This window comes from Anneissia japonica, unplaced genomic scaffold, assembly GCF_011630105.1.
Source record: "Anneissia japonica isolate Jap-2015-1 unplaced genomic scaffold, ASM1163010v1 scaffold93_len1081246_cov171, whole genome shotgun sequence".
NCBI classification, from domain to species: domain Eukaryota; kingdom Metazoa; phylum Echinodermata; class Crinoidea; order Comatulida; family Comatulidae; genus Anneissia; species Anneissia japonica.
The window spans coordinates 473,723-488,232 of record NW_022726429.1 but is presented as its reverse complement, the minus strand read 5'-3'; the positions used below and the strand labels follow the sequence as shown (position 1 = coordinate 488,232).

The 14,510-nt window shown below is 34.1% G+C and overlaps 2 protein-coding genes across 3 annotated transcripts in view; one reads left to right on the top strand and one right to left on the bottom strand.

Moving 5' to 3' along the window:
- LOC117113169 (CTD small phosphatase-like protein 3) overlaps positions 1–3,993 on the bottom strand; it is a 50,932-nt gene extending 46,939 nt beyond the window's left edge. For both annotated transcript variants that reach the window (XM_033256442.1, XM_033256443.1), the window contains exon 1: positions 3,823–3,993. The gene's annotated coding sequence lies outside the window, so the exon portion shown is untranslated. The remainder of the gene's footprint in view (positions 1–3,822) is intronic.
- Positions 3,994–7,439: 3,446 nt separating this feature from the next.
- The window catches only part of LOC117113190 (ceramide synthase 1-like), a 49,618-nt gene continuing 42,547 nt past the window's right edge, over positions 7,440–14,510 (top strand). Inside the window, exon 1 of the mRNA XM_033256478.1 lies at positions 7,440–7,804. Within this exon, the coding sequence (XP_033112369.1) occupies positions 7,580–7,804 (225 nt within the window). The 5' untranslated portion in view covers positions 7,440–7,579. The remainder of the gene's footprint in view (positions 7,805–14,510) is intronic.

Genomic DNA, 14,510 nt, shown 5'->3' with positions numbered 1-14,510 from the left:
GGTTAGTCTACAAACGTCGCCTAAAGTAATCGATTTTACCCAGCAGAACGAAAGAAGGAAACTCCGTTTTCAATCGTCTTAGGCCCTTGTTTTATGACAAACAATGACCTTTCAGAGGTCAAATTGCTGTCAAGAATATGAATTGGCTGCTTCGCAGCAATTAATTATTTATTTTATATTTAAATTCTGATGCAAAATTGTGTTTAAAAACCAATAAATTATTTATAGGCCTAGGTTGAGTTAATTTTAATTAAACAGCTTCAAAACATACATATAATTGTAGCTATAAAAACTAAGAATAGTGGGTGAAGACATTATTATAAAGGTGGGTGGGTCATAACATTGGTAAACTATAAGAGTGGATTAAAATATATTTTGAACAACTGAGATGAAACTGACAAATTATACTCTCAATGACAAATACGTTTATATCATTTTATTAGTTGGCAGAAGTGCCATTTAAGGGTGGGCGGGTGATAATACTACTAGTAATAATAAGTGGATTAAAATAAAGGTGTTAAAATATGGTTTAAATCTAATGAAATATTAACATTTATAATCAAGAAACAATTAATCTAACTACAAAAATAATAGACTTATGATGCTATATAATTTATAATTTGGACACAATGAAAATTTTAATAAGCTAACACCCCACTCCCCACCCACAAAAAATACAGACTTGGCCAATACTACAAAAAAGTAGGCAAATCAAAACTATCTATCTCATAGATATTTCTACTGTAAATTACTTTTTGAAAATAACAAATTTGCTATGAATATCATGCAATCTAGCAATTATAATTTATAAACACAAAATGAATATGTAATTCATAACAAACGAGGTTGACACTAGATTGATAAAATATGCAGGTACTACCTTACTTGTTTAGCCTGGAAATCATACTATGCAACCACATAATTGTCATTCAATTTACCGAGACAAACTTGAGGTGATGTAAAGGGCTTTACTTCCATGAATCATTCAGCGTTAACACTGAGCTCATGATCAAACATATGAATCCCGTTTTTCAAATGCATGGTTAAGCAACACCGTGGTATATAGGAAACCACAATGTTGAGTGTAAAATCAATAATTGGTTAGTGAGGTGTAATGACCCAGTTTAAGGCCACCACTTACTACTTACTACTCAGCTCACTTATGACATTTTAGGATAAATTTAATACCTTGTATAGTATAGTAGACTAAGAATTGTCTATATATCTAGTATGTCTCATGTACTAACATTCTTTGTTGGTTCAAATACAAACATGAATAGGCCTACTCTTACATAAGTTACTTAATTTATTATTTATCAATTCAACATGAATGAATGCTGGTTATGTTTTCACCTGTTTTTTTATTTAGCTATTTATTTGACTGTCGGCATATTTCTTGTGAACAGCCTACAGTCCACAGTTTTTATCAGAAATCCGTCGAACTTGGCCACAATGTTCCTTTACCTAAGATCTAGAGCTGATTAAATTTTGAAGGGACAAGGTCACAATTAACGAAAAACTATTTTTTAAAATTTATTTGTCTACTGCCTTTGTTAAACTCAGTCACAATGTTCCATGACCAAAGATCTCATTCCATCTGCGAATCCAGTATGGGGTGGGGGAAGGGGAGGTTGTGGAAATTTAAGGTCCAGCCACCTCCACCAATCAACACCTCAAATTTACGTAAACACGTCGGATCAACAGGGTCGGATCCAGTAAGGGGGGTTGTGGGAAGATCAACAGCAGCAGATCCAATGAGGTGGGGTGTTGGGCACATGCATCCCTTTTTGCCACATTTTTTTTTTTTTAATTTCAATGCATATTATGTTATGTGCTACTCCCTTATCCATTCTAAAACTGTTGTGTGGCCTCTCCCCCTTCCCATTAGAAAAATTCTGGATCTACCCTTCATCAAACTGGACTGGACAGCACGGGATGCTGCTAGTTGATTTAATTTTGCAAAGCTATTTATTCTATGGATCTTACCAGTTCATACTATTTTAAAGCATTTAACCTGGCAGTTACACATGATAAAAATATTAAAGTCCCATTCCCAGCAAAATTTCACTAAAAAAATTTTTTTTTAGAAAAAATGCACATGTTGCATTACTCTATTTATTATATCCAATGGAAAACTATTGGCATAAATTTTAGTTTTACGCAAAAGAATAAAAAATAACTTAATGAATCTCTCTCTCTCTCTCTCTTGTTATACTGTAGTAAAAATGTTACGCAACTAACAAAAAAAAATAATTTGCATAAGTTAAGAGTCTGATATACTTCCTGTGATCTAATCTACACCTTCAATGATTACTAAACTTACTATTACTACTTACTGCAGTACCTGTTCCTTCCCAGTTTGTTTAGCAAGTGTTTAAGCCGTCAGCCAAATAGCCAAACCATAATAAAAGCTGAATTTTGCTCAATATTTTCATTCAAAATTAGATTAAAAGCTAATTGAATTGAATCTATCATTGCTTATATTCTTTTGTTTTGGATAATCCAATTTCTATTTGGCTACAGGTAATTGTTTTCATCCCAAATAACGAAATTTTGCTAAATATATATTTTTGGCCAGCTTAAAAACCAGGTTTAGTTCACATTTAAAATTTTGGTTGGCAATATTCAGGATGGCGTTCTTGTACCTTTTTTATTTAACTTAGGTAGTCTAGGCCGTCTTGTTCGTCCACGGACCAGTTGCGGCTGCGAGATATTCAAAAATTCAACCCAAATAAGGGTCATTGTATGTATGGATTGGGAATGTCAAGTATATTGTTACAAGTGTTAAATTTAGATATCAATGTACAGTGCAACATTGGCAGCAGATTACTACGGGAGTTACCTACAGAGAAATCACCTGTAATAAATATAATAAGGCCTAAGCCTAGGCACTAGGTAGTCCAAATCTATGCCAGACTGTATACTGTAGTAAGGTCTGTGCAGGGAATATGCTTTCTGGTCAAAACAGCAATAAACCAAAACAGCAATAAGTCAAAACGGCAATGACCAAAACGGTCGTTTTGGTCATTTTGACCTGCTACCGAATATCCGCCACACAAAAATTTGACCTAGAAATTCATCAGCACATTTCTGAAAATTAGCTTCGATTTTCATCCAAATTCTGCCAAAATTTTGGCTTTGACCTAAATTTAATTTATAAACAATGTATAATGCAGTCAGCACTATTTTGCAAAGTTGAGCGGGTTTTTGTGGTATCGCCTGCGCAATTAAATTTAAAAAATTTACAGTAAGAAATCTAGATGCAAAAGGCAAGTTACTTGCACAAGAATGAATAATTGCTTCCATTGACCAGTCCTGACACCAGATGATTAGCAGCACTTACTTAAGTTTGGCCTGAAAAGCTCAATTAACATTTTACTGTCTTTGCTCTTTGGTGGTAGTAGTAAGGCCGGCCTAGGGTAGGGTCTAGCCTAGGCCTACATCAGGGATGTTAAAAAGACAACCTTAACCAATCAATAGCGTTCTAATCTATCGCCATATAATTTATAATGCTTAATTATAAGCTCCAAGATGACAATGTATTAATATAAAATGACATGTTTTCAAACAGGTTGAGAATAGACTATGCTTTTTGTAATTGAAAACTATCATCAACAAATACCTAAAAAAAAACGCCTTCATTTAAGCTCAGCACAACCCAGACAGCAGCAGTCAGTTAGTCAGGTGTCCGACTCGAAAAGGCTCGAGCAAAGCAAGCAGGACTTTCTTTGGTGTAGGAAATAGCTGTACAGCTTTCACAATCTCTGCAAGTATTTCCAATTTACGGAATATGCGTTCCGTCGAAAATAAATAGAAACTTACCACACTAACAAGTCAAACTTGCTACGGCCACCAGGAGTGTACATACGGCCAAGGGCCAATGCCTTTAGGCTAAGAATCTCGAAACAGATTGAGAATTTGCCATAACTCTCCCCCTCCAGCACCGCTTCCTACAAATTCAATCGGCGGTGTCAAATTTGAGTGGGAAAGACGCCACCTCGCGCGCATCGCTCTCTGATATGTCAATCAGTAGAGCCCGGATGTTCATCACCGCTGCGGTATAAAAATACACCAGCGGTCAATCAGATCAACGAAAATATTGTATTTACATTTCTTATCATAGTGGTGTAGTGGTGGTGGTAGTAGAATTAAGATAATTATCATTAGTTACTAAACTATTTAATAGTGCAACAGTAAAGAAAGAAAGGTATTTGCGTAAGTGGAACATGAGATATAGTAAAATATAATTTATAAGAAATATTATTTAAATAATAAGGAAAAATAAACGGAATGTTTATCATTTATAAGATAAATTACATTATTGTCCAGTAAAAGTCCCTGGTAATTTTCAGTACGGTACTATTATTATATTGGCCCTCGTCGTAGCCTATTTAGTACCGGCACTATACAATACTGTATATTACCGGTATTTGGCAGCCTATATCTAAAACCACACGTCAAAATCATATTGGCGTTCGCCGAGATACAATCATTTCTCTCTCTCTCCCTCTCTCTCTCTTTCTCTCTCTCTCTTTTTTTTTTTTTTTTTTTTTTTGGGAGGTGGGGGGGGGGGGTTGGAAAGGTAATTTTCTACCACCTTTTCTTGCTTATTTCCTTTGTTAGTTGTCCAATTCCCGTGGATGTTTGCTTTAATATTCAGTCATATAACATTGAACTAATTAGGCCTATAGGGCTTGTCTTAAATATGTATTTCTTAAAAATAAAATTGGAAAAACCAAAAAGAAAATCACATGACAATTATTTATGAATACGGTACCGTAGCTCTTTCAGAATTAAAAAAAAGCTTTTCATTTCCGCCAATGACAGTACATAAATGCAATATGAAATCACCGATACATCAATTAAATATTTGTTAACACAGTAAAACTATTATTAAAACAATTTACAACACGTATAAAAGGGGCAAAAACAATAATTATAATACAAATTCAAATGATTTAAATACATTTCCATGGCATGTGAATGGTCAGATGAATCGGTTACTTGTTAAAATGAATTCAGAAGTTGGTGGAAAATATAAATTGATGGTTCATCGTTTAACAGAATTATATAAAGAGGAAAGTCACTGACCGTGCGTGGATTTCCCGCGGCGCACGATTAAAAATCGTAACGGATTTTGATTTTGGCGAACTGAAATTCTAATTACGTTTTTATGAGTCGATATATGGCCAACGGATCTTTTAATTGAAAATTTCAATGGAAGTTTTATTTTTGGGTGGTAATATCTTCTTTAATTTGGTAAGTTTTTACAAGTTCGCTCATATCTGCGAACTGCAATAAAATAAATTAAAAGAAAAAAAAACTCAAGTTGGCTTTATCTATCGCAACATAATTATTTTTTTTTAAAAATAGTAATCTTGAGAATTGTGTATAAATCCTAAATATTATGTTGAATGGTGGATTGCGAAATAAACCAACCTAAATAACCTAAATATGACGGCTCAAACTTAGGGCCTACTGTTCTTTTCTCTTCCCAATGTGGGTCAGTTGGACTGAGGAATTCATCAAACATACAGTAGTTTAAAATGCCCGGATACGCGACAAAACCTTAAAATTCAAGTTATTATTAACAGATCACACTCAGAATGTAGGATGGTTGATTTGATATCCGAACATTTGAGAACAAAAAGTGTTTCGTACTACATGTTGTTTGTTTTTTTTAGAAAAAAAAAGCTATGTAAATTGCGCATTAAAATTTAATTTATTAACAGATCAATCAGAATGTAGGATGGTTGATTTCATATCCGAACATCTAGGAACAAACATTTTTTAAAGAGGGTTTCGTACATTGTGATTACTAGGAAAGTATCATAATTGAGTTTGCTGCCACCAACGTACGACTATAGTTATCAAATGTCGGTATACCAAATAGTTCTTTGATCATACTTTGTTGCAAGGAAGTGATAGTAGAGAACAGAGAGTATACACAAATTCAAAAAGAAAAACAAACAAAAATACATTATTACAACAAAACAAGCCTAATTTCATAATTATTGTCATCAACAGTAAATTCCATGAACTGCTCAAACCTTTATGGGTACGGTAAAAGGTAAAAACGTGGTCCATTCATTAATGGTTAGAGCCTCGTTTGGATTAAACGCCTCACTCGAATAAACGACTTCTAAACTACTGTAAACAAGACTAAATGAAGCAACAATCTCAACACATTTTACTAATGTTCTTATCCAGTAGAATTACATTTTTCCTCACCTGGTTGGGGGTCAATGCTTCTTCATGGTGATGCAGTAACACATTGATGAGAATTTATGTGTTGTATAGTTCCACATTTACAATGAAATTAATGGGCGTTTATATAAGTATACATACGTAACCTATACATTTTACAACAAAAACAAACGCCTCCCTCAAATAAACGCCGGGCCTCACATAAACGCCTCCCTCTAATAAATTCCGCTCAACCATTCACAACGGGGCGTTTATTCGAACTGTTTACCAGCAAGTATAAGGTGTCTACCAAGATATATAGCAAAGGCATTATTTAGCTGTTAATTAAAGAGAATGGTTTTTCTTTTATATTCATAAATTTAATTCATACGCATACAGTAAATACAAATTAGGCAATTTCAAATTCAAATTGAATTTTCTATTTTTTTTTTTTCTTTTTAAATCATGACAAACAGTGCATCTTGAAGAATCGTTTTCATGTTTGTTTTTTCTGCATCGCCAAAAAATTACAAGCAATAACGTGAGAACTAAGCCAAAATAAAACGTGGATTGGAGTAGTTAAATATTGTAAAGCAGAAATAAAGCAATCTCTGGATCGATCCTCGTCATCCCCTGAATCCTTGCAGCATCTTTTACAGGATGAGCAGGCTATAAGAAAGTATAATACATACTCCAAGTATTGAAATACACGCCATCGTGTTGGGATTCAATATTTCGACATTAATTATGTCATCATCAGGAATGTTCATTATGTCATCATCAGGAATATCATTCCTGATGATGACATAATTAATGTCGAAATGTTGAATCCCAACACGATGGCGTGTATTTCAATACTTGGAGTATGTATTATACTTTCTTATCTGAGATTAATCAGTGGACCTTTCAGCAGGCTATAAATATCAACATTTTCGGACAGTGCCGTTATTTCAGCTCACACCGAAAGTTGTACTATACGTATTACAGATTGGTTTTTTTTTTCAATCTTAAAACAAACCAGATATATTTATTATTTTTCAATCTTAAAACAAACCAGATGAATTTATTATTTTTCAATCTTAAAACAAACCAGATGAATTTATTATTATCAATCATTATTATATTTTGTTCATACTGAAAAGTATTATAATTAATGTACAATTGGTTTAGCGCCCTCTATCTAACTACTACGGGGGAGCTGAGGTCGCGAGGAGAAGATTGGATGATCGATTATTCAATGTTAGAACCGCTCATGCGTGTGATTTCAGATATTTCATCCGGTTCACGCCCCGTATACTACTCACGAGAATTAAAGCCCTGCCCCTGTTGGAGAGTTGATTTCTGAATCTAAAGCGATTGTTTAGTCGAAAAAAGGGCAAGAAAACCGGCCATAATGGGTGGTGAAGGCTTTTTATTCACTCCAGATTATATAGGACTGTTTTACGGTCTGATTTATGAACTTCCAGAGTATATACGCACGGAACCAGTTGAACCAGAGGGATTTATTGGCGAATTCAGAAAGTACTGCAGATACGAAAACACAGATTTGTTGATTATCGTTTTGCTAGCTTGTGTATGGACATGTGTAAGACATTTCTTTACCCAATATATATTCAAGGTAGGTTGTTAAACCGTTTAAAAATCACTTGTCTGTGTATTTAATTTCCTATTATGTTTTTACACTTTGTTTTATAATATGTAAAAATTTCAGCCAATTTTACTTAACTTAGCCTAGGCCTATAGGCCTAGTCTTCGAGAGAGAGGGAGGTTACGACGCGACAACGAGTGGTGACAATGATGAGAGGGTTGACAATACCTGGCATGCATAATAATAATAATAATACTGGGCCTAGGCCTACACTGATTGATGATATGATGCAAGCTAGGGCAAAGGCAATTGAAATCAGGTGCGATCCATGGACAGCGATTATGCAGCCGATTTCGAATATCTAATGCAGTGGGTTTAGTTAGAACATTAATTAAAAATATATTCAGCTGCACATACCCACGGTTCATTCATGGCATGGATCGCACCTGATATTCGGCACTTTACTTGAAGAACCACCATTTTAAATTGTGTCATTACTATTTTTATAAGGTGGCTAATTTATAAGTTCTAGGCCAGATGGTCGAAATCAAGTTTGCTGAATGCCAGATTGCCGAGGCCAGTTTGCCGACGCAAAAACAATGAAAGTCAATTAAAAGCAGTGAAACATTAACAGCAGCATAAAATCATGATGGATTACCGGTAGTCTCTTACTTACTATTACCATGGACCTGTAAGTCCATGCCCTTACCATGGCTGCAACTGTACGAAAGGTGGGGGGGGGGGGCGCTCCCTTGTGCCAGCGGAAAGGTATGGCCGGCTGCCAGACTTGACATTGAGAAGCCATTCCAAAACACAACAGGAGACAAATGTGCATCTGGCCTGTCTCTTATACCCATCTAGATGTGTATAAGAGACAGGGCTTGAAGGTTATAATATTTACTGTTATTATGTTGTGTTGCCCTCCGCAACCGACCAAAATTTTTCAAAAAATCGGGTCTTTTTTTTTTTTTTTGTTAAAGGTCGTCTTTTCACTCAAGTACAAATTCGAGAAATACCACTTCCGAAATTAACATTTAGTACATAAAATCTAAAACAGGCATGTATTTATACCAAAATCAGGCCATAGATGCACTCTTAAAATTGGTAAAATAGAAAAGGCATAATTTTTTAGCACCTAGCGCGACGACGACGATGTATGCACGCAAAATCGGATCTCTCGCGCTGAGCTGTCAAGCCACGATTAGATCTAAAGACGCCTAGCCATTGCCTATTTTTTACTACTGTACCTATTGGTTGCTTGAATCAAAAGTCGTATTTATAATACCTTAGGGTATATTGGGTAAAAAATAAAAGTGGGCTTATGGTCTAGCCATCACTTGAAAGCCGGTATGTAACTAGACTTTTTTGTAGGCTGCGTTACGGTTTTATGCCAACCATGGAAAAATATCTCGCAGTTAACTTCGATTGTATTACATAGAGGACACTTGTTTGGCCATTTTTCAAAGCCATATTATGGTTTTGCTCGATCTGTCTGTGCGTGATCATGTGGATCGGATGCACAAATTATTTTTTTTTAATAAATATTTCCTTATAAAACAGATTTATTTTTGTTTAATTTGTTTCAATATACTGGTTAGCATATTTATTCCTTCATTAATTTGAATATTTTTTGTTTGGCATGGTTGACATCGCTCTATTGTGGTGCCTACAATAAAGGCCTTAGGCCTAGGATCTTCATAATAGGGACTGCAGTTTTAGTCCTATCCTATTTCAGGTACAGTATTACTAAAGTTAAAAAAATAAAAAAATTATTACTATTCAACACAAATTCAACAGAAAAACTTGTTCATGCCTTTATTTCCACGAAACTTGATTATTGTAATTCACTTTTATTTGGCCTCTCTTTTTATTTAATTAAACGTTTACCTGTACAACAAATTCAAAATTCTGCTGTTTGCAAATACAACCTCACTCCCAGGTGCCACCACATCACTCCCATCCTGAAAAACCTGCACTGGCTACCTATTCAGCAACATATTATTTTGAAAATAATTGTTTTTTAAGGCTCTTCGATTCCAAACTGAAAGTCTAAATAACTATGTCCCAATACCACAGCCTACCGCATGACGCATGAATCACCACAATATATATATATATATATATATATTAGGTTGAAACCAGATCATTAAGATAAAAGTGCTCAATGCAGTAGTAGAACAAGATGACACTTGGTTACCAATTCAACATTTCATTGCACTACAGGCTATTTTATGAGGTACTAGGCTCTGAATCTAGCTTACTGTAGCACCTGACAATTTAGGAAGTACTCATGAAACAGCCTGTATTGCAATAACATATTGAATTGGTAACCAAGTGTCATCTTGATTTTATATTATATATACGCTAGGGCCAAAATTTTTTTTTTTTTTTTTTTCGCCAAATTGAAAATGCTTTAGCTTTATTGTACCTGCTTGATAAGTACTTGTACTTATTCTTCAGTTTTCAATCAGTTGATGGAATTATATTTTCCCAAATATTCACAAAATGTTGCAGCCCTATTTTTATCTAGAGGAGGTACACTAATTTTAACCATAGCTATTGGTTAACCTATATTTGATTGCTATTAATAATTCAATTGTTTTGCAGGAATGGATATTCTGTGAATAGTCCAGCCGATGATCCCCACTGACTTCAGTCAAGTTATGAAACTTGAGACACTTAGCATCTGATGGAGAAGCACAAATTCCTGTATACCAAACCCAGTGTCATTTTGATATTAATTGTACTGAAATATGCTTATGATAATGAACAATTAAATATAGTATGATCCTTCCTGTATTCTTTTGCATTGACGTTAAATTGACTGTTAATTAATATAGTAAAATTGTTTGTTAATTAGTAAAAATATTTTTTTTTCCTGAAGCAGTTGACAATATATATGGTAGAACACTGAAAGATCAACAAATAAAGTTTGAAATGTAAAATCACTGTGGTTTGGATCATTTTTTTTAGTTTCGTACAATGACAGTTACAATGTATTTTAATCCAAATACATGCAACTAAATTGTTTTCTCATTACCTGCAATGTAGCCTCTTTATTTTTACAAATTAAACAGAATGATTATATTTATTGAAAAATATATCTGATAGCTATGGAGATCAGAACAATTAAAAGAATTGCACATTTTCTCCTTTTTGTCTATTTGTTTTATTTATGGCCCAATAGAATGCTATAAATATTGTTTGTAAATTTGGAGTTGCATATTACTCACTGTAACTTAGAAATAATACCAAAAAAAATTTGATACTAAGGGGTGAAATGTGTACGTGTCACTTGTGATTAATTTAAGATTAAAATATAAATGTATTGAAAAACAAATGGATGTCATGTAATTAAATCAATTAGGCCTCCTTTTTGGCCAACATACTGTACAATGAACAATAATTAAACCTTTCTCATTAAACAATAATTTCTTACTCAGCTTCTCATCAAATGTTAATTAAAAATTAAAAAAATTGATATATTTATTCATTGTTTAAATTTCGGAAATACAGCTTTATGCAAAGGATGCAATTGTCCATAGGTACGATGATATTCACCCATTCGTCGTACGTAGCAAATTGAGGTTCCTAGATCTTAGCCAGTTTGAAAAATTAAATATTTATACAGTATTATTATTATTATTTAATGCTATATTAACTACAATTACATTACTGTATGTCAAAACTAATATGTAGGCCTATTTCAAATAGATGTCTGCAAACCCGACGTGAATATTGACTATTGTGCTCTCTCTAGGCTAGGCCTAAACCTGAATGTGCTGAACTCGGCGAGAAAGCATGAGCTTGGCTGTATCATATCGATAATAATACTGTATTTTATTAACTGGCGTGAAGTTGGTTACAGTACTTTCCATGCAGCACACTTCTGTTGTGAAGGTGCGTTTAAATATTACCTCCATGGTTGGACGAATTGTGATATGGGCCTAGCAATCCTCGCGGTGCACAAGCTGAGCTGACCTGCACCTGAATCCTCCTTATCATTAGCTGGGCCGAGGGGAAGCGTAATTAGCATATTTAATATATGCGACGGTAATTAGCCAATCGGAAATCAAAGTGTTAAATACGTCAGGCACCACGAAATCGTGGTGCCAGCACTCGAAATCCTCACTGTTTTCCCAGTCCCTAATCCCAGAAAAAGTATACTATGGAACGCCATGCAAGTAAGTAATATGGAACGCCATTTGTGCCAAAATCGATTTATTCTTAAGAATTTCAACTGATTAAGACAAAGATTAGGGACTGGAACCCAGTCTAGGCCAATTAGTGCACTGGCCACAACAAAAAATGGAAATTTCAACAAAAAAAAAAAAAAAAGGTTTTCTTCCTAATTGTACATTTGAAGCATTTAACCATCCCATTACTACACTGTTTACATTTATCAATTTTATTTTATATTTATTTTTAGGAAAAAACTTATTTGCTAAATAGGAAAACAAAATTTTGTTTATATTTTTTTTTCCCACCCTCCTCTGATGATCTTTAAAAAAATAAGTTCGCGAAACAATTAATAAAAAAAATGTCTCGCCTTAGCTTTAAAAAAATATGAGGTTGAGACAAGGGCATTCTGTTGGGATCTGGGATGGCAATAATCTGTGTGCAGTAGTTTTCATATTCTCATATTCTGTATCTTTTGAGCTTCTGTGTCAAACATCATTTTCTATAATACTGTAGGCCTAGTGGACAAAGTAATGGTGTAATGTGAGAAAATGTTATTATGCAGGTACTTGCTACTGGAGCTGAAGGTGGTCTACAATGGGATTATCAACCCGAAAACTGAATGACAATAATTTGACCTTCAGTTATTCAACTGCACTTTTGTATGTGATCTGGGCCTATGCTTAATGCAGGCTGTCCAGCTTAACAATATCCTGTATAGATTAGTTTCTAAAGGATGAACAAACAAAACAACACCAAAATACTCTATTGTTTTGTAATATTAACAATGGCAGCGCCAAAGATTCTCGAAAAGGTGCTTCAAAGTTCCCTGACAGATTGTCCACACCAACCTCAGATATTTTTAAGAGTAGGCACCTCTAAACACCCAAAGAATTAATGGAACTCAGGCTGTAAAATTGTTCTTTTTAGCAGTGGTTCGAAATGATTGGTTGTAGCTTTTTCGCCAGCAGAGAGTCTACGATTCCCCGACAGTGAATACGACAGCATGTTTAATTTAAAAACACTGGAGTCCTACGATTATTGCGAGATAAGGAATACGGTTGCATGATTAGTTGCTTGGCAATATAAAATTGTAACTCTTATAATACCAAACATATCACAATCAAATGATGCAATTTATTTACCAATTAAAGTAAATATTTATTAGTACTAAGTTTATTAGTACTAAGTACTAACAAAAACAGTTGTGCATCATCTGAAAACATGATGGTAGCTTTTAGATGGAATGAATTCTAAACAGCTCTTATGATAACACTAACATAAACCAGACCTTGATACGGACCGTGGTTCCTATTAACGTTAACATTTAATTTTTTTTAATGTTTTAATGCTGGAGGTTGGTGGGTGGAGGGGTTGGCTTGGTAGGATCAAAAAGGAAAAAAAATTATTTGGTCATAATGGTATCTATCTGTTGTGTACACATGGTGGCGTTGTGCTCTCCATAGAATCAAGTCGGCCGATGGCAGTTCTTATGCGGGCCAAGACAAGACAACGTACTTAAAAGAAAATGACAGTAAGTTGTTTTGCCATGCCACGTTAGGCACAGTGAATGCCCGGCATTAGACGACGAGGTCAATGCTTGTCTTCTTGTCCTCTGGCCAGCTAACTTCAGGAGACAATATTAATTAAAAAACGAAAACGAAAAGGTAAAGAAAGGAAAAGAAAGAAAAGAAAAAGAAAGAAAACGAGGAGGTTTAAGATAGAAAAAGAAAGGAAATGGCAAAGAAAGAGAACGGAAAGAATAAGAAGTGTGGAAGTGAAAAAAAGGAAAATATAATGTAAGAAAAGGTAGAGGAAAGAAAAGAGGTAGAAAAATGTAAGGAGGAATAGGGGGTAGGGGAAGAAAAAGTAACAAAATAAATTACAGGAAAGTAAAGGAAAAGAGAGACGGGTCATAAGTATGAAAGAAAATAAACGAAAAGGGGAAAAAAGAATTGGAAAAAAGAGTATAAAGTAAGTAAGGAAATACGACTAAGGAAATAAATATTTAACAATTATTTGAAATAAAAAAAGGAAATAAATTTCTGCTGTGAGTAGTAATGACTAGAATTACCAATATTTGTAGCCTAATACCGACTGTTATTAGTCAACATAATAATAGAATGATTGTTTAATAGATAAATATACTCAATAAGTGTTTTATTTTATTAAACTTATTAAATCTAAACTGATGTTGAAAATTTAACGTTCCGTAGCACGACCGTCTAGCAAAAAATGGGGCTTTCCCTAGGGCTGCCTACAGCATGAATACGACATTGTTAACATGGCGGTAGCCAGCAGTTTACACACATTTCCAGTTGTTTGTTGTTTAATAATCGGCCAAAAAAGTTGAAATTTCTTTATGTGAACATTAATTAGTAATGTCAACCTGCTTATACACAGGTGCGGCTTATACACCGGAATATACGGTATATATTTATTTATCTTTTATTGTTGTTTATCATTATTGTTACTCATTATTTTTGTTGGTGAAATTTTTAATAATTTTTTACCACACCATGCTGTAAAGCGCATAGAGGTATTTTACATTATGCGC